The following is a 24,138-nucleotide window of genomic DNA, read 5'->3' as shown; positions in this document are numbered from 1 at the left end:
ACAACACAACACCGCCGCCGTATCCAACTCTATGCTATAGTAAGAGGAAAGAACATAAAAACCGCTGTCTTTGCTTCTCTGGTAATGCACTCGCCTTTCACCTAGCCGACCTGGGTTCGAATCCCGGTACTCCGGTTTACTCCCACAATAAGACCCTTCGCGCGCTTACATCCGAGCCAATAATAATGATTAATATAAGTTGACATAACTTCTTTCGCAATTGTTGTAAAATAAATAAAGTTTATATTTATATTTATTTGCTTCTCTTCTGTCCCTTTTTCTGAAACATTCAACGTCGGTTTTACTATATTAAAATGCAATGACTACGAATACCCTTGCCTTGCTGGCAGACAATAGGAAAATAGAGAAATGAATTATTATCCTACATCTAATTTTGATAGTCTTGATTTTAAAAGAAGTTTAAATCGGATTTACACAAGTACTTTATTTATAATTTCCACGCTTGGAAACACAATTTATTTACAATGTACTATATATATTATCCTTGAAGATATATCGACTTACAATATCAAATTCGCTAAAAACCATCATCCATTCTTATATGTAATTCCCCCATAAAATATGTTCCGAAAGCCCAGAGTGTCTGGTTTATCATATATATAGTTTTAGTTATCGTAGTCTAAGTTTTACTTTGCCTTGGCCTAACTCAGCCCAACACAAACAAACAGGAGTCACCGATAGAGTGTTAGGCCTGCATTGCAATCGTAGAGTGTCGTAACTCGTGTCCGGTAACCTGAAGAGTCTAGGTCGTTATCACTTACTTCCTTAAACAGGAAGTCTTTTAAACTTTACAGGGGTCGGAGTGAAACGTTTCTTTTTAGTAACGAAAAAGAGAATTTAAAACGAATGTAGTTAAACGTTACATAAAAACAAAAATTACTTCATAAAGCATCAATATCAGTCAACATTACATGCAAACTCAAATTCGATGATAGTAGAATATGGAAACAACAAATAATTAAAACGGGAATAAGATCGTTCAGATGATCCAAAAGGGTAAGCGTCTTCTGCTTCGTCCAAGACATACACAATATATATGATGTAACGTTACCCAAAAGAGAACAATAGAAACAACAACAGAAAATAATTCCAGAATGCATTTGTATATACTTGAAATTTGTCGCTATATGGTAAAAAATAGGAATAATTAAACTAAAATTAATATCATATATATATATCTATGTTAAATTCTTAGAAATGTCATATGTAACATACATTATAGTAACCATAGTAACTCCGTTATTACTGACATTCACATTAAATTTTGAAGCATCTCCCTGCGTTTGCTCTGAGATTTATAAGTATTAAATCACTGAATCCACCAAAGAAGTGATTCACCAAAGACCAGGTGCTTCATCGATGACACCCATCATATAAATATTGGTCAATTCAAGTAAGTATCTCACGTTCTCAAATGAGAACAAAGTATACAACAATGGAACCTACAGGCAAACTAACGAGCATTAAACATATCGCACAATAAAAAACCATTAGACGACCGTAAAACTTCCCCATCATTTCCATTAACCATAAACCTTCCCCATTATTTTATTAACCATAAACCTTCCCCATAATTTTCATTAACCAGAAATCTTCCCCATAATTTTCATTAACCATAAAACTTCCCCATCATTTTCCTTAACCATAAAACTTCCACATAATTTTCATTAACCATAAACCTTCCCCATAATTTTATTTACCATAAAACTTCCCCATAATTTTCATTAACCAGAAATCTTCCCCATAATTTTCGATAACCATAAAACTTCCCCGTAATTTTCATTAACCAGAAATCTTCCCCATAATTTTCGATAACCATGAAACTTCCCCATAATTTTATTTACCATAAAACTTCCCCATAATTTTCATTAACCAGAAATCTTCCCCATAATTTTCATTTACCATAAAACTTCCCCATAATTTTCATTTACCATAAATCTTCCCCATAATTTTCATTAACCAGAAATCTTCCCCATAATTTTCATTTACCATAAATCTTCCCCATAATTTTCATTAACCAGAAATCTTCCCCATAATTTTCATTTACCATAAAACTTCCCCATAATTTCCATTAACCAGAAATCTTCCCCATCATTTTCGATAACCATCAAACTTCCCCATAATTTTCATTTACCATAAATCTTCCCCATAATTTTCATTAACCATAAAACTTCCCCATAATTTTCATTAACCATAAAACTTCCCCATAATTTCCATTAACCAGAAAACTTCCCCATAATTTTCATTAACCATAAAACTTCCCCATAATTTTAATTTTCATTAACCATAAAATTTTCTTCCCCATAATTTTCATTTACCATAAATAATTTTCTTAACCATAAATCTTCCATAATTTTCATTAACCATAAACCTTCCCCATAATTTTCATTAACCATAAAACTTCCCCATAATTTTCTTTTAAACTTCCCCATTCATTAACCATAAATCATAATTTTCATTAACCATAAACCTTCCCCATGATTTTCATTAACCATAAACCTTCCCCATAATTTTCATTAACCAACATCTAATAAAATGCCATAATGTGTAGCGAGTTTGTCCGTCGGATGACTTCTTTTTTAGTAATATACCTTTTGTTCAAGTGACAGGAAAGTCGAGCTATAACTGTAATATCGGGAATAGTTATTCTTCTCACCCCAGACAGAGGCGTAAACCTTTCTGTGTTCACTGACCAGCTATGGATGGCGGATGGCTTGTCCGAGTTCCCGGTGACTGTGGTATCTGTGTTCAGCTTTGGTATGCAAACATTTCTCTATCAGCCGTACGTAAGGGTAAGATTAGCCAAGATTGGGTACTTACTGATGTGGACAATATAACGTTAACTCGGGTGTCAATATCAGAAGTGGTATACTCGGTTCATAGACCGATCAATTATCTCTTTGTTGGTAGAAAAAAGATATGTCTACCTGATTTATCTATCTTCTCTCATCGTCTTTTTTTTTTATTCAATAAGGTATTTGAATCATTAAAGACACAGATACAGCATAGACGGATTGATATTTTCGCAGTAAGAATCAATCTATGATAAAAAGTGTTAAGATAAGTGTACATGTATTTGATGATATCAATAGATTTGAGCACATGCTTAGGAAGTGGTACATCATAGCTGAATTTACGCGCTGGGCATGACAAATAATTACAAAATTTCTGAAGTTTTAAACAGTTTATGAATGACTATTTATCGTTATGATCACCTTTGTCATTTTATTCTTGTCTAGTTTGAGAAGTGTGCACTCCACATTTATACGTTTCAGATGTCGTTTGCGTTTCAGAGGTCGAATTTCCATTTACACGTATGGAAATTAAATGAAAATTTCAATGAATTTCAAGTAGTGAACCTCATCAATTAAAACGTCTTACACCAATCATCACTTAATACAGCTTTTGCACAAGAGACGACGAAACACCATCATCAAACCTTTTGTACAAATAAGGAAATTTCAGTAAAGTTCAATACGATTTAACTCCCTTTAAATAATTTCTCTTCCCTTTGTCCGTACTTCGTTACCAAGAGAACTTGTAATAAATAACTACCAAATGTGAAAATACCAATATATCTATAATGATTAAACAAGCGATAAATAGTTGAATTAGATACAGATAATGCGAGGGTCTAGTCTTCATGCAAAGGAATGTTAAATGGAATTAATTCTATAAACTTGTTTTATGCTACAAGCTAGAGTAAACATTGTCAAACAGTGAAATGCTTGGTGACGTCAATCAGTAACGATTTATTTACTTGTTGACTCTTTGCTGTATCACATGTCTCTGTATCTCAACAATTAGTGAGGAATGTAGTGACACATCTCTCATACAGACATATTCTAAATAACAGAACATTATAGAACTTTTTATTACAACGTCGAAGAAATGTAAATAAGCTTGTATCAAACAGATTGCACGTGTTTACACCAAAACAATGCACTAGAGAATAGTAACCGGATTTATCTTGTCAAAGAACGAGGTGAATGCTGATAAATGGGCAGTAGATGTATCTATCTGTGTGATGTAGGGTGGGAACGTGAGGTGGCAACGTCATGTATGTTCTTTTTATTGTACCGCAAATACATTACACTATTTGTAAACTTCATTCAACTAAGGTAATATCGGTTAGACTGTTCGTTTGTTTTGTGATATTTTGGAAATTCTCCTCCCATGCCGATGTTGCCGTGGAAAATAAAATGTCTTACCTAGAACGTAGATTTTTAAAAACATTCTGACTCCTATTTTTCACGTCTACCTATATGATTAAGGAAATATTGGATTATCGAACAGACAAGCTCAGGCTTTGTAACGTAATATCCATTGCATGATAATTTACATTGATTTATGTCTCGAGAAACGTCAAATTTTATTGCTAACATGCTTAACTACAGCCAAACCTGTCTATAAAGACCATCAAAGGGACTGAAGAAAAGTGACAGGTGACCTTTACTTAGAGGTTCAATAGCTATGAATTACATTACATAGGAAACCAATATAAAGTGACCTTGACACATAGGTGGCTTTAATGTAGAGGTTCAATAACTATTAATTACATAGGACACCAATAAAGTGGCCTTTATACACAGGTGGCTTTAATGTAGAGGTTCAATAACTATTAATTACATAGGACACCAATAAAATGGCCTTTATACACAGGTGGATTTAATGTAGAGGTTCAATAACTATTAATTACATAGGACACCAATAAAGTGGCCTTTATACACAGGTGGATTTAATGTAGAGGTTCAATAACTATTAATTACATAGGACACCAATAAAGTGGCCTTTATACACAGGTGGATTTAATGAAGAGGTTCAATAACTATTAATTACATAGGACACCAATAAAGTGGCCTTTATACACAGGTGGATTTAATGAAGAGGTTCAATAACTATTAATTACATAGGACACCAATAAAGTGGCCTTTATACACAGGTGGATTTAATGTAGAGGTTCAATAACTATTAATTACATAGGACACCAATAAAGTGGCCTTTATACACAGGTGGATTTAATGAAGAGGTTCAATAACTATTAATTACATAGGACACCAATAAAGTGGCCTTTATACACAGGTGGATTTAATGTAGAGGTTCAATAACTATTAATTACATAGGACACCAATAAAGTGGCCTTTAAGACAGGTTGAAGTGTACATTTTAGTTTGATAGGTATTCGAGTGGGCTACAAGTGGAATCTCCGCTGAGAAAGCATATAAATTGTTTGATCCGGTAGTTATCTAGAATCGGGAAGTAAAAGTCAACATTGTTACCGGTTTTAAACTACACCATCCAGATTGATAAATCTAGTTTACACATTGGTTGTAACCCACAAAGCGGAGCTGCCGAAATTTTAAATGTTTTCACATTTAATTCATAGTTTGTGAATCGGACGTTTTTGATACAAAGTCGTTAGATAGTTAGATAGAGTAGGGCCAAACGATGAATTAAATTGCATCATACACCTATTTCGTTAATTAGAAAAATAAATAAATGGAATTCTTTTATAGTATCTATACTGTAAATAGAATAGAAGCGGATTAGATTGTGACGTTTCGATGACTATATGGTCACCAGACATATGACCAGTGTGAAGCTTACAAGCACGTATACGTAGCGTTTGAGATGGTCAGGAATTGACCAATTTTTTCGACCACTATAATCCTATGTACACTGAGGTCAAAAATAGTGTAACAAAAAATAAACAGATTATATACCAAAGGATACACCAGATGGTAGGAATCTACTGAAGTAAATTTGATTACGCTTTGTTTAATTCTTGGGTCATAGATGTTCGCGAGTTTGTGCCCCCTTGTCCCTGTTTAGTACTGGCACGATGCGGCGTATCCAGATCACTTCCTTAACCAACCGCATGGACAGTTTGTATTCCCTATCGACTATTTTGACATTTTCCCAGTCAATGATATAATTTTACTGTATGGAATGATTTGTAAGTGCCGATTTATTTATTTTGGACTGAGAATGTTTTCAAGTGAACTTTTGTCTTCATGGAATTTCGCGTCTTTCTGATATTCAATGAGTCGGGCCCCGAATATTCCATCTGTTTCTTCGCAAGATCATGCGATGCAGTTTCCTGCACCGCTGTATACGTAATCTGCGACAGTCTCTTTGGGTGTTTCATCCGTAGGATGGTCCAGAATATTTCGAAGAGTCTTGTGATGTTTCCTTGTTATTGTAATACCATGATCAAGGTAAATCCTCTGATTGGGTTTCTGACAGGCCTTAGATGTAAATGATGACTACTTGTCATTTCGTTTTGTTCTTTTCTTTGGTGTTACGTTTTAGAGTCGTTTTTCTTTTATCAAAGTTGTATTTGTCAACATCTTCCATTGTCTGATAAAAAGAAAGCAAACTGAGAACATAAAAATTACAATCTCGATGTTATTTTTGTTTTATTAATTGGAAGTTTTACCAATGACTGATCTTTGTATTCAATTATTATAGAATATTATACAAAGAGCAATGTTTTGCATGTGAAGGTTTTTTCATACATGTTACAACAATTACCAGACGATAATGTTCATATTTGGAAATGTGTTTGCGTATACAATATTCACATCTATCTGGCGAGTAAAGTGCCCCTTTCAGTCTCTTCAGGCTCCCAACGTCACTAACAAGTCCTAGTAGAACGAAATGGTTTTTTGATTTATTTTTTCTTTACCTGCTATTAAGGGCCAGGATCATCTAAGGACGTGCGGGTTTTGGTTGTGGAGGAAAACCGGAGTTCCAGGAGGAAAACAACCGACCTGTGACCAGTGTCTGGCGACGATCCCAAGTAGGCCTTGAACCCGTGATCCAGACGTGGAGACGATCAGTCGCCTTGCCAACCTGGCCACCATGGCCCTAGAAATAGCTGTAGGACGTATTTCAATTTGCTACTTAGCCACAGTGTATACCATTCTAATTTTGAATTGAAAGATGTTATGAATTGTGTAATTTTTGTACAATATTTACAATCCAATTACAAAGTCACGTCAATAGTAGCCTAATACTAACATAATGACACCACCAATGATGTGTTAATGGCGGGTATATACTGTACAAGCTCTGTACCCATAAATTAAACTGATGACGTCGGAAAAAAACGAACAATTGTGCAGTATATTGAAGCTTCATTGCTATACTCACATCTTCAGGTATCACGCATCCCAATGTGATTTTAGGTTACACATAAGCCCATGTCGTTATGCGGTATCAAGAAGCACGCGCAGGACCAATAGAGGTTGTAAAAGTTTATATAAACACTACAAACTTTCATGCCAAACATTGATACATGCTATGTTAAAGGTGGCTAGACAAACAGAGACGTCCAGGCTTAATGCCCCTACCGTGTAACAAATAGATGTTTAAGTGCATCAAATTAAAACACTTCCCTTTGAGTCAACATCAATAATCTTTTACGGAAACACAGTTACTTTGTTCTCGTTAGGAGTTGGTTTGAAAAAAAAATCCATTAGCTTCGCCTACAAAACATATTCTAAACAGACAAATAACGATGCACTGATTGTGTGAAATGAAAAGTTTTGTGTTATTAATCAGTATACATACATGTGTTTTTCTTTCTTTTGTCACTTTTAGCTGCAAATGTTTAACGTGCATCAAAAACATCCAAGAACAGCCAAGTCAGTTTGCGTTATGCAAGGGAGTATAATTTGATCTGAATGTGACGCTTGGAATTAATTAATATCTTTGATTATATGTATATTAATTAATTAATGTAATAACAGTAATTAATGAAATACAATAAAACACACATATTAATTGAATCTAACGATTGAACAAAAGATTCGCAAGTGAATAGAACCTATTAATACAATTTTTAAATTAGATATTGCACAGGCAATTAGTTAATTAAATTGACGCTTACAGTTGCTTCGTCCCTGTAAGACCCGTCAGTGACACCAAGGATATGTCTCATGAAGCCTAAGAGGAGACTTGAGAATATCCAAACAGATCGCCAGAAATGCTAAAAATTTAAATGCAAGGTGCACTACCGCTACAATTCAGTAAATTTCGTAATTGTTATATCTATAGTGAAACCAATATATTCTGAACCATGCCAAAATTGCATTGTTACTTTTAAATGGTAGTAGTGTGATAAATCGGTACACTTCTCTTAACATGATCAACTAATTTTAACATCTCGGAAATGATTTACGTCAAACTAACCAGACTTTACTGTAAAAAGCTCTGTTCCATGAAAACAAAGAAAATCAGACAAATAACGAGGTTGACAGATCTTCGACCATCCACGCCCACTGTTGACTTCATTCCCCATTCCTAAGAAATCCTCTGAAAACAAAACAAACCATCTCTTGTAACAAATTTCGAAAAAGCATCCTGAATTTGTCCAAACCGTCATTAAGTCCACAATGAAGATAATCGTTTAACTTTAAATAAATTGAGATAGTATCCATCCGGAGGTTTAGACATTGTAAAGTCAGGTAAGATGATTTGATAATCCAACATCTATTCACAATGTTGAGTTGTCACAAGCAAGTTCCATCTTCTCCGGAACAAAATCCTCCCGTCTTCTAGTCCGGATATTACACACTCCGTCGTTTATTGACAACCAAAGTCGGCCCTTTATTGAAATCTAATTAGTCACTGTCTTCACGCCCCTCGATACTCGATATGGACCCATCGGCCTAGTAACGGACCTATGTGAGGTAAGTCCCTCCCATGCTCGACTGTCCAGGATAAGGGGACTGGCTTTGTATTGTTTGTATAAGGGTAGACCTATATAGGTCAGAATTAATCCAGAACAAGAATATCTTCAGTTTTGACAAGTGGTCTTCAGGATGAAGGTTTTGCAGTGCGCTATTGTCTTTTTAGGTAAGTCATACGTTTTATTGATGCAAATGCCTCTAAATTTAGTTACATGTATATTTTTATGAGTGTTATGTAGGAAACTTTTGTTTTCTTTTCTTTTGATATTTTATTCAATTATCCAATTCATCTCTTTTGATAAAGATTGTCTCCATTTTGCCTCGGTCATGATTTACCATTGTACCGTGTGTTCACACTTTCTTTGAAATACAATTTTTGGTTAGCATGACATTCCACCCGTCATATTATACTGACTATGACATCATTTCTCCTTGATGATATTTATTTAAACCAGAAGGTTTTAATTGATTTAAAGTGCCAATTCTATGAATATTGTTTTGGAAACAGAACCCATATATTGTCACGGCGAACACTCAGCACAAACCAGAAAAGTGAAGTTGCAAGAGAAAGTTTCAGAAGAAGAGAGAAACTATTGATTCAGATTGTTCTTGTCTTCCAACTAAACCAAATTTTAGACTTACTACAATATCTGCGTATTTACTTAAAACGTTAAGTCGGAAAGAGTAGGTAGTCGGATGGCGTAGATGTAGTGCACTCACCTTTATACTAGCTGTCTTAGGTTGGATTCTCTGGACAGACAGGAAAAGAGAGAACGACGTTGGTTTTCTATAGGTATTTGGGGTTTCTCCGGGTATTTGGAGTTTCTCCCATAATAATTTTCGCAATTGCTGTAAAATGAAGTTTATATTATATGATATTATATATTTTATCATGTTATATTATAATAAATAAATGTCTGTGTCTATTCTGGATGTTGTACAGTTATGATATTCGCTAGAACTGAACAGATACCTATAACGTGCATCCTCGCTAATTGTATTCATTATGGAAAGATGCAGCTTTATGTTCAAGCCTAAGATTTTACATATCAGACATACACACTGTATATCTATTTTTAGAACAAGATATAGCATTTATGTATTGATAGTTTCCTATTGATGTAAGTATTTTGATGTGTTTACTTAACGAATACAGAAAAAAACATTTTTTTGTAAATATTAGGAAATAAGATTGAAATTTATTAGAATGATTGATTTATTGTCTCCGGTTTTGCTGTCATTGAGAAAAAAAACAGCAAAGTACATGTATTCAGTTCATGAACGAAAATATTCTGTATTGTTTCCAAAAGAGATGGATAATCAAAAGACCTGCACTGCATTGCTGTCCGTATGTGTTCTAAAACTTATTTATAACTAAGAATGCCTGTTAGGCATTCATTAGTCTCCGTGCAGTTCGTTCTTTTAATCATAATTATCCTAGTGGTTGGATTATGATAATGTTCACATGTTGGAGTTGTCCTCTATTCAGTTTGACGTTATCAGCGAGGTTTTGTTAACAATTTTGTGAATCCTGTTTATCACCATGTCCCTAAAATATCATCTGTGTGTACATTCGTTAAGAAGGTATCTGATTAACGTTATTAGATATGTTCCTAACGAATTTAAATCTAATTGACAGTTTAGATGTCATAATATGATAAATAAAATGGTAATTATAAAAAACTTACTTGCAAACTTTCCTCAAAACATGTCGAAATCCTAATGCAAGCATTATTGGTACAACGGTTACGTGTTATATACTTACCAGCTATTGGTGTAGTTTGTCATGTTTGTGGCAATCACATCCTGATACTGAATATCAACTCAGCTCAGTGTTGATTGCATATATACAGATTATTTACATTGTTTGTTACGTCCTCTGCTTGTAACAGAGATATCTTTCTTTGTTGATTAAGAACAACTAAGATAATATTTTCTATTAAAATATATTTGCTGAACATTAAAAACAGCATTATTCATACATACAGGTAGAAGACAAATGCGTTCTGTTAAGGCCATGCTATCTAACCATACAGTTGATGATTTGTGTCAGATGTTTGTCCTGATCCCGGCGTGTTGTCAACAACATCACACATACAACATAGACAGCTTTAAAATACACTATTAACACAGGAAAACCTTCGGTGTTGAGCCTAATCTATTAGCGTATTCAATGATACGTCACATTATCTGGTTGGAGTATTTCTAGAGGTTTTGAAAATCAAATAACTTCCTATGTTTTTTGTTTGTTTGTGTGGTTTTTTTGTTTGTTTGTTTTTTGTTTTTTTTTTTGTTTTTTTCTTGAAAGTGTATCGATCATCTTTGGATTAATTGGAATATGCCCCATTCTTTAGCGATGAATGTTAATAGTTGTATGTGGGTGCTTATTTACATATTCTAAATGCTTACACTTACCTCGAAGACAACACGAATACTGCATTTCCTGTAGCTTTAATGTTTTAGACTTTCAGATAATGGGACGAATTTTATGTTTCAGTAGACGTCAGAAAAAAGACAATGCGATAACAACATTAAGAATGACCTGAAATATTAGAAATTATTTCATATACTGTGATATGTTTATTTTCGACGTTGCGTGAAGACTATCAAAATAATTTAAACGAAAATTGTGCAAACTGCATAATGTATGTATTGTAGTCATGAAAGTGATAAGCAGCCTTCAATAAACTGCATTTTACGGCTGTTTTGCCTTTTTAGGACTCATCAGTAAACCTGATGGCGCTAATTGTTTAAGGGATGGACAGAGATAGATCCACGTTGATTATTTTCAGTGATTCTGATTGTCTATATTGTTGAAGGAGGTGGCTAAGGAATATCTAGAGTCATCGAAATGAATGCCATAAACTAGTCGAAAATGCGCACTAACCCTAAAATTTGATAAATTTCGTAATTCGTAATATCTAGTGATTTTGTATGTTCTGAACCCTGCCACTATCAATACATATTTTGTTAAAAAATATTACGAGTATCAACTTTATTTACGGTCCATAGTTAATACATAGAAACAGAAGCTTTTCTCGTTTTATTTCTGTTGTCTTCAAAATGCCCTATTCATCTCTAACTATTTCTGATTATTTTACAAAGACGGACTCCATGAAACTTTTCTCCATAGAATATCTTTTTTATATTATCAAAATTTATAGAAAGCTCGCGTATGATACAAAAATGTTTTTATTGCAATTCTTTTATATGAAAATTGCAACGTAATGTTTAATAATTTTTAGGTATGTTTAAAGCATGACGTTAACTATGAAAACTGAAAAGGCATTTTTATTTCAGTTGATGTAACGGGAAAGCAATGTTTTATATTCAATGATTGCATTTTGTTTTTTTTATAAGGAAAAGGGAGACTTTTCACTTTTATTCTGTTCAATTCTTTATTTCCAGTGCGCCAATGTATTTCAGTTGTTTACCGATATGATACGATAAAAACTAGATAGAAAATAAATGATAAATCAGTTTATTAAACCGTATAAGATGGGTTAGATCCCCGTCATGATATAAATTCATGGAATTCGTTACTTTTCATATTTCATTAATTGTTTTTACATTTACATGGATAATAATGTTGGAAACCGTACTGATTTCTATTAAAGCCGTTGGATGATTTATTCTGTAGTGTCACTCTATATCCAGTAAGCTGTTAAACTCACAGAGAACAAGCAGGGTCAGTTTGAGGCAATGTCTCCTTGTAATCGCTGATGGTTCATACCTCATTCAACAGAAATAATGGAGATACCTCGTTTGCCATTCAGAGGAATTAGGTTAAAATATCCTACCCATGTAAACTAATACATTTGTCATCTTCCGATTAGCTAAATATTAGATTAATTAAAATTGTGTTTATAGTGAGGATGTCAGGCTATCGTTAATATTATAAGTAAATACGACTGATGAATTGAAATGTTCGTATACTTAATGTATCAAGGAATTGAATATTGTTATTTATTTGAGTTTATTTTGAGCACAAGTCTTGCCCTGCTCTTTTGAAAGTATGTTTTAGAACATTCGTATTTGGAGTATTCCGAGACCATTTAAACCCTCATTAATATCTTTCGTCGAATTTTTCAAACATGTGGTAAAAAATATTTTCGGGGTGAAGTAATCGGAATGAATTTCTTGAATTACCATTGATTAATGCTTAACGTTAAATTCAAATACGTTATTTTGATTGATATTTGACATCAATAGTTACTTGTGATTTTGTCATTATCTGTTGAAATTTACAACCATGTACTTCTTACTAATTATCCTTTTGGTTACATTGTAGCAAATCACCATGCAATTACGTTTCTGTAAGTGAGTCTTGTAATATGTGAAATTGATATGATAGAGCGGTAGTAGAGCTGGTATATTCCAGTGGACAATAAAAAACTAGTAAACAAAATGTAATTGCATTGGTTCGTTGTAGAAAAATTAAAGGCTTTTTTATTACTAGAGAATGAGTTTCAAGATACGTTTGTCCATGAAAAGGAAGGGCGCGTTAAAGACGGGGCGAAAATATTATATATTTATTAACCATTTTATATAAATCGGTGAGGGCGAAATGTACATGAAATGAATTCATGTATAATAGTAAAAGGACAAGAACCAGGGGCGAAAATACCCTGGTATATCTTATCATTAAAAAGAAAAAGATAGAGAAGTAAAGTGTTAGTCATTGTGTGAAATCCTAGTTTATAATGAAAGAAAAAGATATAGACTTCATCAGCCGATATTAAACACTTTTTGCTGGTTTAAAGGGGAAATCGCAGTGTAGGACAAAATCAAAGATACATTTGATCTGACAGGTTAAGTCACAAGTTTTCGTTCCCTCTCAGTAATCTTACTCCTGGCGTTATTTTTTATGAAATGTTGTTTGAGTTTTTGCACCATCCGATTACGTTCACGAAAATATGTCTCCAAAATGAAATGACAAATTTACACTAATTTTTTTCTTTTTGTGTGTATGTGTGTTTTCTCTTCTTTTTTCTCTCTTATCTTTACCTGTTTAAGTTGCCTTTATCAAATATGTGTGTTGTTGGGCAGAAAATATGAATCGAATCAATGAATCATTGTTTGTTTCAGTTACCATTGCATTAGCGGCTTCCTGTAAGTATAAACACACTTCACATTTTTCGTTCCTAATAAAGTCAAACATTTAAAATATTTTCTTTCGATTAGTGTTTTGTCCACCATTGTACTTAATGTATTACAGTGAATAACAATACATTGTTATCGTCACTAACTATCTTACAGGTATACATATATACTAAATATAGTCAAATTTGACCCGAGTTGAAGACAGGTAACCATGTGTCCTATTGCAAGAGGCCGGAGATTGATTTTATCAAAACATATTTTCAATTACCATCATCGAGTGCAGATATTAAATGTATATTTGATGAAATATTTACGGGCAAAGTTTTGTAGTCCTAATTGAACACTAACTGATTGGCTTCCAGACATGTTTTAATGTGATATCTTATTTACTACCATATCCTGTTTTAAAATATCTTAAATCTACCTAGGTAACGAAAGAATTATCCCTTGTTAATGTTACATTGTAGAACGCTTAAAAGTTTTAAAAAAATATTTTGAATTTTCATTTGATGGCCATTTCGACATCACTGTCGCCTCATGTCATCGTGCAATATAGACGTTATAAGACACTGTAACATAATATAACATCAATATAATTTACTTATGTAAATAACAGAAATCAGTCATTTCCAGTGTGTATAATTTCTATTAGTGTGATAACGCACTGCAAATAGGAAGTCTTTTTAAAAAATATTACCCGACGTATAAGCGCTAGCGGTTTTATCTGCTCATTTTATCAAAATAAAAAATGCAGATTGTGTTATCATCAGTTTAGATTGATATCGACAATAACTCCTTTTTTAACCTTCTTAAGTAATGTTATAGGGTTTAAATGGCTTCCTGTTTTGCGTAAGGATTCAAATTCTAAACATTCTAAGTCAAGAATGCTATTTAAATTCTTGGTTTTGAAATAATTTTTTTTATTCTCATGATTTCTGTTTTTAGCTGATCCTTGCGCTCAAAACCTTGTAACTGGTCCATATGGAGTACCGGATGACCACATCACCGCTTCAAGCAGTCTGAACGGAAATATCTACGCCGGTCCAGAACGAGGACGGCTTAATACAACAGCAACGCAACTAGCAAACGGAACTTATCTTCAAGGATCATGGGCACCTACTCAAAATTCCAAGAAGGAATACATACAGGCGAGTACCTGAACGATCTTTACGATGTAAAGAATGATAGATGTTGATCACAAATGTCTTGTCGCCTGTTAATGAGAGATTTTTGTTGGATACTTTTTAAAACGTCTATTGAAGAATGATTTTCATTTCGTCAAATTAACATATTTCTTTGTTTTCGTTAATTTGTCTCTTTTGAAGTATAATTACTTCGTTTTCCCCGTTAAATACTCACTATATCATTATTTGTGTATGTAAAGAACTCATCGTATTTAAAGTCCTTTGTTATAAACTTTGTTGATTTTTGTCGCTTCAGCAGCTTACCTATATTGTACTTTACCTGTACTTACATAGCAAGTAACAAAAAATGGCATGAACATCACTGAAGTAAAATATGATTCGTCCTTGCCGAAGGCACGTGGGCTTATTATCATGATCAATTCCTTATACGCTGTATCCGTTTTTCATAGATAATGAGGCCGGGCGTTTGTTTTGCGTTGTTTGTTTATTAGTATTCTCTACTTGACGAATAAAGCATCAGAAAAGAGAAACGGGGTCGAAAAAAAATATATATCAAATCATATTTGTTATTTAACGAAGTTTTTCATTTGCTGATATTTTGTTTCATATGCTGAAGAATGTTTAAGTTCATTGAATTTTATCAATAAAGAAAATAAAATGTGGTTGATGAATCTAAGGTACATAAACTTATATTATAATCTTCTATTATAAGTTTAAAATGTCCCACAGGTGGAATTGAAAGATGCCAGTCTTGTCCGTGGAGTTATGACCCAAGGTCGAAATATTCTTCCAAGTGAAAACAGCGTAGAATATGTCAACCTGTATCATGTAGCTACTAGCATGGACGGCGTCAATTTCACAAGAGTGACCGATAGTAATGGCAAGGACAAGGTCAGTATGGTCACTATAGTTCAATATTTTATTTTATCAAATCAAAAAAGTTATTTTTAATCCGTCGTCGGTTGACTAAGTTAGATTAAAATTTTACAGGAGTTAATTGATACAGTCAGTAGCTGTTCTCTATTTTGATTTCTGTTACCTTGAAGATCATGGCGACATCAACATTCCGTATGCTTACCGTATGAGTTAGAAATGGCTTTATTTGCTCAGGAATAGTGTGTATAATTCAGTAAATTTAAAAGGTCGGGACAACTGCATGATGCATTTATTTCATTGTTTGACTCCTCTCTAAAATCTTATTAAAATGTCAACTACACGTGTGTCTTTTTGTACAACCTTCGAGATTGTAAGTGGTAGACTAATAATTCTAAATCTATATAATAAGGAACTATTCACGGTTTTTTTTCTCGTACAAGCCTGGGTCTGTAGTAACTATTTGAGGTGTGACATATAAATTCAGGTATTATATAAATGTCTCTTTATCACATCCAAGTCAGAATGATAAATATTTGCAGATCTCACTTTAAATTTTTTATATCAGTTTTTTCAAAGAGCCATATCAATTGTGATGTTGTAGAAATAACACGGATACGACAATCTCAGTATCTTCTGAAATAATGTGTTGAAGGATGTCCTAGTTATTTGACTGATTCTTTGTAAATATATACCAATTGATGATTATTTAGATCTTCCGTGGCAACATGGATTCTGATACCATTGAATCAAGCACTTTCCCATGTCCCGTGTTCGCCAAATACGTCCGCATCATACCGGAAGCTTGGTCCCAAAATATCTCAATGCGGTTCGATCTGTTGGGATGCCAGATTGATCAAAGTCAAAAAGGTACATAAAATGAATTCACCCCGATTATGTCCCCTGCTCGCTTATCATCGCTCAAAGTATACTACTGCGAAATCAGTATTTTCCATTAACACGATATCTGGTATCTCTTTGTGTGTACTACATATGTCTTTTATTTCGAAAGTACACAAAAATCAGCAAAACCGTACCTCGGATGTAATTCAATTCTGCGTTGTAATAATACAAGAAAACGGAATCATTTTGGTTCAGCAAGATAACCCGAGCTTTCTAATAAACACGAGTCTTGTTTAATATTCCGAGAGAGACCTTCCCATTTTTACATAATCCTGATTCTGTTACAGCTCCCGTGACAACCATGCAACCTCCGACGTCAGCTCAGCCACTGACAACTGCACAAAGCCAGCAAACGACATCAGCTCAAAGTCAACAACAAACAACAGTTCAAAGTCAGCCACCAACAACAGCTCAAAGTCAGCCACCAACAACAGCTCAACAGACCACGGCTAAAGCAGCTGTGACGACAGCAAATGCCGCCCAAGTGACAACGAATGCAGGAACAACATGTAAGAAATTAATATCACTATGAACGTATAAAATATTTGAGAGTTTGATTTGAGCAGGAAAATAACTAGACAAAATTGCACGTGTTTACAAACATTTTTGCATGAGAAATAAGTGTTAAATATAGGTTTTATTGTTAGTTACAGTCAAAATGTCGATTTACTGTGTAGCTGATAATTTTCACGGTTCTAAAATTTCGCGATTTTCTTCTTAAATGTTCAAACTATATTTCAAAAATAAGAATTTCACGATTTGGATGTAAAAGGAAGTTTAATACACACGTGTCATTATTCCAAGTATAAAAATTTCGCGGTCACGTTAATGTGCCGTGAAATAGCGAAAATACCATCCCCGCGAAAATGATCAGCTCTGCGGTATTTGAATTTCTTTACTTTATTATGTGGTCATGTATGTATTGATAGATCGATAATTGAATCGAACATTTTTCACTTACAACTATCAACATCATTGATAATGAAATATTTCGGTGATACCATTATTTCTATTGTAGCTGCAGCACCGGTAGTGGCTACTCTTGCAGGAAATATTCCGGCTGTCCGTAAGTACAATATGCGTCCCTCTCCAGCGCCAACTTATTTCTATACCTCTATTTAAACCAGGCAGAAAATATACAAACTTTTGTTCATTGTTAATGATGAAGGATGATTTGTCATTCCAGCAATACTTAAAAGTTGTGCTAGATTTTAGTCACACATAAGTAGTTGTGATTGTCATTTATGACAAAGCGATAGAGTTTCAAAGTGATCTTCTGATAAGACAACTATTTTGGGTATTGGAATCAGTATTAATAAATCAGGTTACAAAAGAAATGTTGTCGATCGCACATATTTGTTATATAGAAATAATTGCATATTGCAAACCGATTTCTCTGGATATTCGGTACAAGGTCCAACGTAGCTTAATGGTGTATATCCCCAGTCCAGTAACAGTAGAAATTAGCATTGATTGGGACGAAATTAATTAATGTTTTGGAAAGTTGGTATTAGAAACATTTCCTTTTTGACAGTTTATGTGCTCGGGAAAATATGTTGGTCTACATAATTTCATACACTTCCAGCTTGTGTTAGTGACTGCAAAGGAAAACGCAACGGAGACTACCAGGGCTGCAGCACAACCCAGAAATCTTGTAACATGCCAACTTTTGTGACGTGCTCCAATGGTATACTTTACACCATGCCATGCCCAGCAGGGCTAGTCTGGAATGATGCAGCGTCGTACTGTGATTGGCCAAATCCAAGCTGTTAGTGACACTGGAGTTATTCCCCTTTATATTACGTCACGTTGCCGGGGATGTGACCAGGGTGAAGTGTGTAGACGATGTCAGTATTGCTAACATCTGGAACATTTATAAGGATATGTTTTATGAAGACATGATACGGTATATTTTGAAATTTGATTCTAAAGTATGTGATTTATTTATAACGTTTGATTTTTATTCTTATGGGTGAGATTTGTGTAAGATATTGTTTGATATGTGTATTATACAAAATCTCTATGTGCCTTCGTTTTTTGTTTTTGTTTTTATTAATTTCTATTACTTTGAAAATCAACCACAACGTACATTTTCCCAGTCTTTACGACGTAGTTATCACAAAATAAATCTTACAGGCTCTTGAACTTGTTTTTAGGTCAAATGTCTTAAAATGTTTGGCACTATGACAACGACATATTCGATAACATTACTCCGACAATGTAACGTGAAGGTAACCTCTTTCAGATATATTACTTTTCAAGACTGTCCTACTAATCGTCAGCGACATTCTACGTCATCTGTACTGACGTCATAAACAACTTCGAAAAATTATTTTGGGGTTCTTGTCTTAAACATTCCTTACGTGTACGTTAACATGTGTCCCCCTCACCCCCTCCTTTATGTTATGAATAGACAATCTGAGAACAGTCCGTAAAAGATGTTCATTGTTAACACTATTTGATAAGGATAACGCAAGTCACGTGATCTCATGACCCCGTTGGAAGTATGTGTATTTAACATAACTTGTGGCTGCCGTGTTATAAGTACTTACACTTTCCTTTAAGGATTTGTTTGTTCGTTTGTTTGTTGTCCCAAGAACATCGGGTTAGTTTGAGGCGGTGTTTCCTTGTAATAAATAACATACGGGAGGACGTACTTTGGATGTGTCTTACATTTCTAGAGCAGCGTGAGATACAGAGAAACACAAAATACAACATCAATGGTAATAGTTTAATATGGTTGAACATGATGTAGTTATAATATCAAAATCGGTATAGATGAGTACCCGGATGAAGAGAAATCTACCCGCGTGCAAATCGTGCGCACTGGTTAGATTTCTAACGAATTAAGGCACGTTTACATACAGGTAGATGAAACATGTTCACAATCCTTCTTGGTATCATCCCACATAAGATTCGCTGGGCAGTCTCTCAAAGTAGCTCCATTGACGGAACAGGTCACGTATTTTCTACAATCCGTACAGGCCTGGAAATCTCCCTCGTCCGTTCCACACTCCAAAACATTGTGGATACAACGTCCTACAAAAATATCATCTATTTATTGAGACATTTCAAAAACGGACATAACTTTCAAAAATTGTGTAATTCAGGTTTGATATCACATAATTACAATAAAGACGCCATCTACGAAAGCGAAAAGTTCCGGTTATTATTTTTTTTTCTCAATTTTGTGATATCTCGACTTCCTGGACCAATAACGCACCAATAAAAAAATAGGTACATTACATTTCTTATAATTTTGGAAAAATCTACTAATTTCAGAATGGGTAAAAATAACAATATGTTTATTTATAACAAAACCAACATTGGATTTGATTTCATACGAAATATGAATCTTGCTCGATGGAAGTAAGGGTTTTGTGAATTCTAGATTAAGTTGGGACACGTGTAAATTCAATTTATATAAACTTTTTCAAAAATACTAACATCTGCAAAATATTGCATTGAAATATATTGAAACAATGTACACTAAAGCCTGTTCGTCAAAAGATTCCGTTCAGTACAAAACATCAATCTTATTACACCGTTATGCAGGATGCAATTTGTTTTAGATATAAATGGCTAAAGGTACATTACAATTGGTTTTAAAAATATAATACACAGACAAACAGGTAATACCGAGCATGGGCAAACGTTTTTTTTTAAATAAAGATATCATTTATGCTCCATGCCTATCTACTTCCGGAAGATTTTTTTCTGTGATGCATAAAGTCGCATTGTTTGGACAAATTGTCTTGCACGTGTCACCATTATAGAGTTTTTTATACTTATATACTCCTTTCATCTAACAATGATGAATTCTAACAGTACATCCAATATTTTATTATCACGTGATGGGCCAAAGTATCAAATAATACTACAAGAAATGATGAATATTCCCCCTGGATCGAAAGTCGGTCTGTTTGTTTGTCTGTTGTCAACTTTAACCTTGCCCATAACTATTGCGTCGTAATAGGTCGGGGTTTCAAATTTAGCATGTGCCTTCCTTGTGACAAGACCTTTCTGCTGGTACCAAAATTGTTACCATGTGATCTTCATTTTGTTGCAACTGGATGCATAATGTTTCATAGACACATCTTCTTGGTTCATTTGTTTGTATCTAAATAAAATGGAATCAAAGAAAAAAATCACATTAAAGGATATTCGAGTCTACATACCAGTGCTGACGACAACTGGAGAGTTTGTGACACCTGATGGCAAGGTTGGGGCCAGGGTTGGAATAGCCATACGACAAGCTCCGAATCCAGCCATATCAAATGGCTTGTTGTAGGTACAGACCATTGTTCTAGACATCATGGCAGCATCACCTACAAATCCATTCCCACAGGACGCAGTACATGTCCTAACAAAAACAGACATACTCGTTAACAAATATAATACCGCCATAACGTTTTTACAATCTAATCATTAAAAAGCTATATATAAAACCTCCAGTTATAGTTAGTTCTCAACTTGCCAAATATTTTTTTCGTGACGTAATTAATTTACTTTTGATATGTAAGTTTTGTGACATATTATTTTCTGATATATACACGTTTTCTGAAACAAATCTATCAGCTATGGTCACTGCAATAAAAACCAACAACTTTTTATTTCTATCTGTAAAACTAACGTATTTGATATCAGTGGTGTTTTAATAGAGAATCATTTAAAAATATATTGATAGTTATTATCACATAGATAGATTTTGCGGTAATATTTCATTCGGGAATTTTCGCGCCTTGTCGTAAAGCCGAAAATTTCCGAAAATGTCCGATTATTGTATTCACTCACAGATTAGTATAGTTGTATGCACAGTCTACGCGACCATTAACAGGAGCATCCATTGGCTGACAGGCAGCGATTAGGTTGGGATCTGTAAACAAAGAAAAATAGTATAAGAGCAATATATATATTTATCTTTTCTCCTCTATAATTTGTTTATATTTACAATACATTACTTGTACAGACTAAACATTTACATAAACTTTCACTCACAATGGTTGTTCCAGAGGCGATAATCATTTTTTTTAAATCTTCATCATCATCATCATCATCATCATCATCATCATCATCATCATCATTATCATCATCATCATCATCATTATCATCAAGATAATCAAGGCCATACTTGTCCGCTTATCAGTTTAGCCTTAAGCGCCAATTTAAAACTTTGAAATCACACCTTTTTCACATATTAACGTTTTAAAACAAAAAATGGACAAAAAAGTATTAAAAATAAAAAAAGAGTCTTGTAAAAAATAGTCTGCGCCATCAAAATCACTGTCCTGGAAACAGATCGTAGTGACGATGGACGAATGGCGAATATTTCAAGCCAGAAGCATTAAAAATGACATTTTAGTGTCTTTTTCATTAAGTCTAAGCAGCAAACAAATATATATGTGTACATGTGTATTTTGCAGACTCGCTGCATATATTGTGCAGCATAATATGAGGACGCACACACGGGGATCTAATGGATAATTACAATTCTTCAGTCCAGAAATCTTTTAGAGCAGATGGGGTTTTAATGCAGGTGTTAACTATGGCGGGAAGTATGTAGGGTGGTCCTTTAACGCAGGTGGTCTTCTAATAGAGGTGATTTCTCTAGAATTTTGATAGTTCTAGCAGTAACTATTCTTGACATCGAGAACGTCACATATGATGTATATTGCTCTATAATATAATACGATGTAAATGAAGCCAATGTACTGGTACATTATATAGGGAAAAGAAGGGAAGTAACTCTAGCAGATCAAAATGTGCATCAGTTGTCTAACCTGTAAGACCTGTTAGAGTAACCTTAATATGCATTTCTTTACACTCTTTTCCTGTCTAGGGTTATGATCCGTCAAGTGATTTATGCAAAATGTACGAAACTTACTGACAAGTATTTTTCAAAGTGTCAGATAAATATTATTCTTCATTAAATATGTCACGTGCTACTTACCAATAAATAAGGGTTCTCCGAGGAGATCAAAAGGCATAGCAGAGGCTGTTAGCACTAAAGCAAATCCTGAAAATATATTTGAACGGAAACAAATTTATTCAAGTGTTATATACTAGTTTGTTTATTCAATATCTTTTCTGCTGTGGAACGATCAACAGATTATATTTTTGAATACCGAGAATCGGCCAAAATTTCTATTATTGAAGGTCGGTGACGGCAATCTCTTTACAAGAAACAAAGCGGTATATTTTGTCCATTGTCTAATGCTGAAATATTGACTAATGTCAAAGATGTAGCACTATTGAGCAAAAGAGCTTGGCTTTGTTGTCCTTTATGATAGTCATTCACACAATAATCAGGCACTTTTTCTTAAAACGATTTCTTTGTCTAAATCTTCTCGGAGACATTTTCTTAAATCTCTGTCACAAAACCGCCATAAAATTATCGTTAGATAAATGTAATTCAATTTTCTGTGTATCAATTGAGCATGATATAAATATATGTAAACACTAATTTCCATATTGAAATGTATGTGATGAATTACTTAAGGTTAAGAAGTTTGTCGAAAAGGATTATAAACTATATCGTATATTTTTTTGTCGCTATACATGTTTAAATCACACCGGCTAGTCGGTCCTATGAATAATTACCATGCTTATACATGCTGTCATTGAAAAGGAATCGATATTCTACCATGCTGAATATTTCATTTAGAATATGAAAATCTTTTTAATAAAATTAATATCCGACCTGAATTTTACAGTATACGGACTTTTTCCGTTTCATTGATATTGATAAACTTTAGAGAATGAAGTCTTGTTTACAAAAGTCTACAAACCCGTTAAAGCTGAGAGTGAGTACATGATGAAGATTGTCCGTTAATGTCCGTCCTGGGTTGTGCGAGCGTTGGAGGGTACTGGCTGAGATGTGGCGGGTCATGTATACAAGTGCGCGACCTTATCTCGGCCAATATCGGCCCCTAATCAGAAGAGATGTCCCGATGACCATTTCATCCTATCTACCGTAATAAAGTCAGGTGTCACGAGATAAGGCACGCGCTTTTCGAAATGTTACGAGTTTTGTGACCCTCTTTAAAATGTGACATGTGTAATAGTATACCACGACACTGGTTTCGTCTGGTCTAACAAGAAATTTTGTAATACTTCTGTGAAACCATTATATCTTGTCGAGATAAGGTGTACGTAATACAAAGGCGACAGTTTCACAAGATGTCGAACTTGCAACAGATGTAGCGTGGTTAAAAATTAAGATATCAAAACAAAATGATAGCAAGGTTTGGACATTCGATTTCAAAAAATGTCATTATGTTTCGTGTATAAGTCTGGTCCGACCTTTCCCGACATAGCAGCATCTGGCAGTGATACGTGATGACAGCGTTCAAGCATATACATTTACATGTACGTAACAATTACAGACAAACCTGTCT

The 24,138-nt window shown here is 34.0% G+C and overlaps 2 protein-coding genes across 2 annotated transcripts; one reads left to right on the top strand and one right to left on the bottom strand.

The window, feature by feature from the left end:
* Nucleotides 1-2,723: 2,723 nt before the first annotated feature.
* LOC132560777 (discoidin, CUB and LCCL domain-containing protein 2-like) lies at nucleotides 2,724-18,514 on the top strand. The gene is made up of 10 exons (XM_060225453.1): nucleotides 2,724-2,813; nucleotides 6,721-6,823; nucleotides 8,839-8,883; nucleotides 13,806-13,829; nucleotides 14,766-14,968; nucleotides 15,695-15,856; nucleotides 16,552-16,708; nucleotides 17,029-17,250; nucleotides 17,760-17,807; nucleotides 18,327-18,514. Exons 1-10 carry the CDS (start codon nucleotides 2,724-2,726, stop codon nucleotides 18,512-18,514), a joined length of 1,242 nt encoding a protein of 413 aa, XP_060081436.1.
* Nucleotides 18,515-18,540: 26 nt separating this feature from the next.
* Nucleotides 18,541-23,554, bottom strand: LOC132560776 (uncharacterized). The gene is made up of 6 exons (XM_060225452.1): nucleotides 23,530-23,554; nucleotides 22,692-22,757; nucleotides 21,536-21,617; nucleotides 20,920-21,104; nucleotides 19,607-19,780; nucleotides 18,541-18,605 (listed from the first exon to the last, which is right to left on the bottom strand). Exons 1-6 carry the CDS (start codon nucleotides 23,552-23,554, stop codon nucleotides 18,541-18,543), a joined length of 597 nt encoding a protein of 198 aa, XP_060081435.1.
* Nucleotides 23,555-24,138: the final 584 nt, after the last annotated feature.

This window comes from Ylistrum balloti, unplaced genomic scaffold, assembly GCF_031769215.1.
Source record: "Ylistrum balloti isolate Yb309-2 unplaced genomic scaffold, AGI_CSIRO_Ybal_v1 Utg371114, whole genome shotgun sequence".
NCBI classification, from domain to species: Eukaryota; Metazoa; Mollusca; class Bivalvia; order Pectinida; family Pectinidae; genus Ylistrum; species Ylistrum balloti.
Note: the sequence above shows the minus strand (reverse complement) of the source record. Positions and strands in the feature narration are given on the sequence as shown.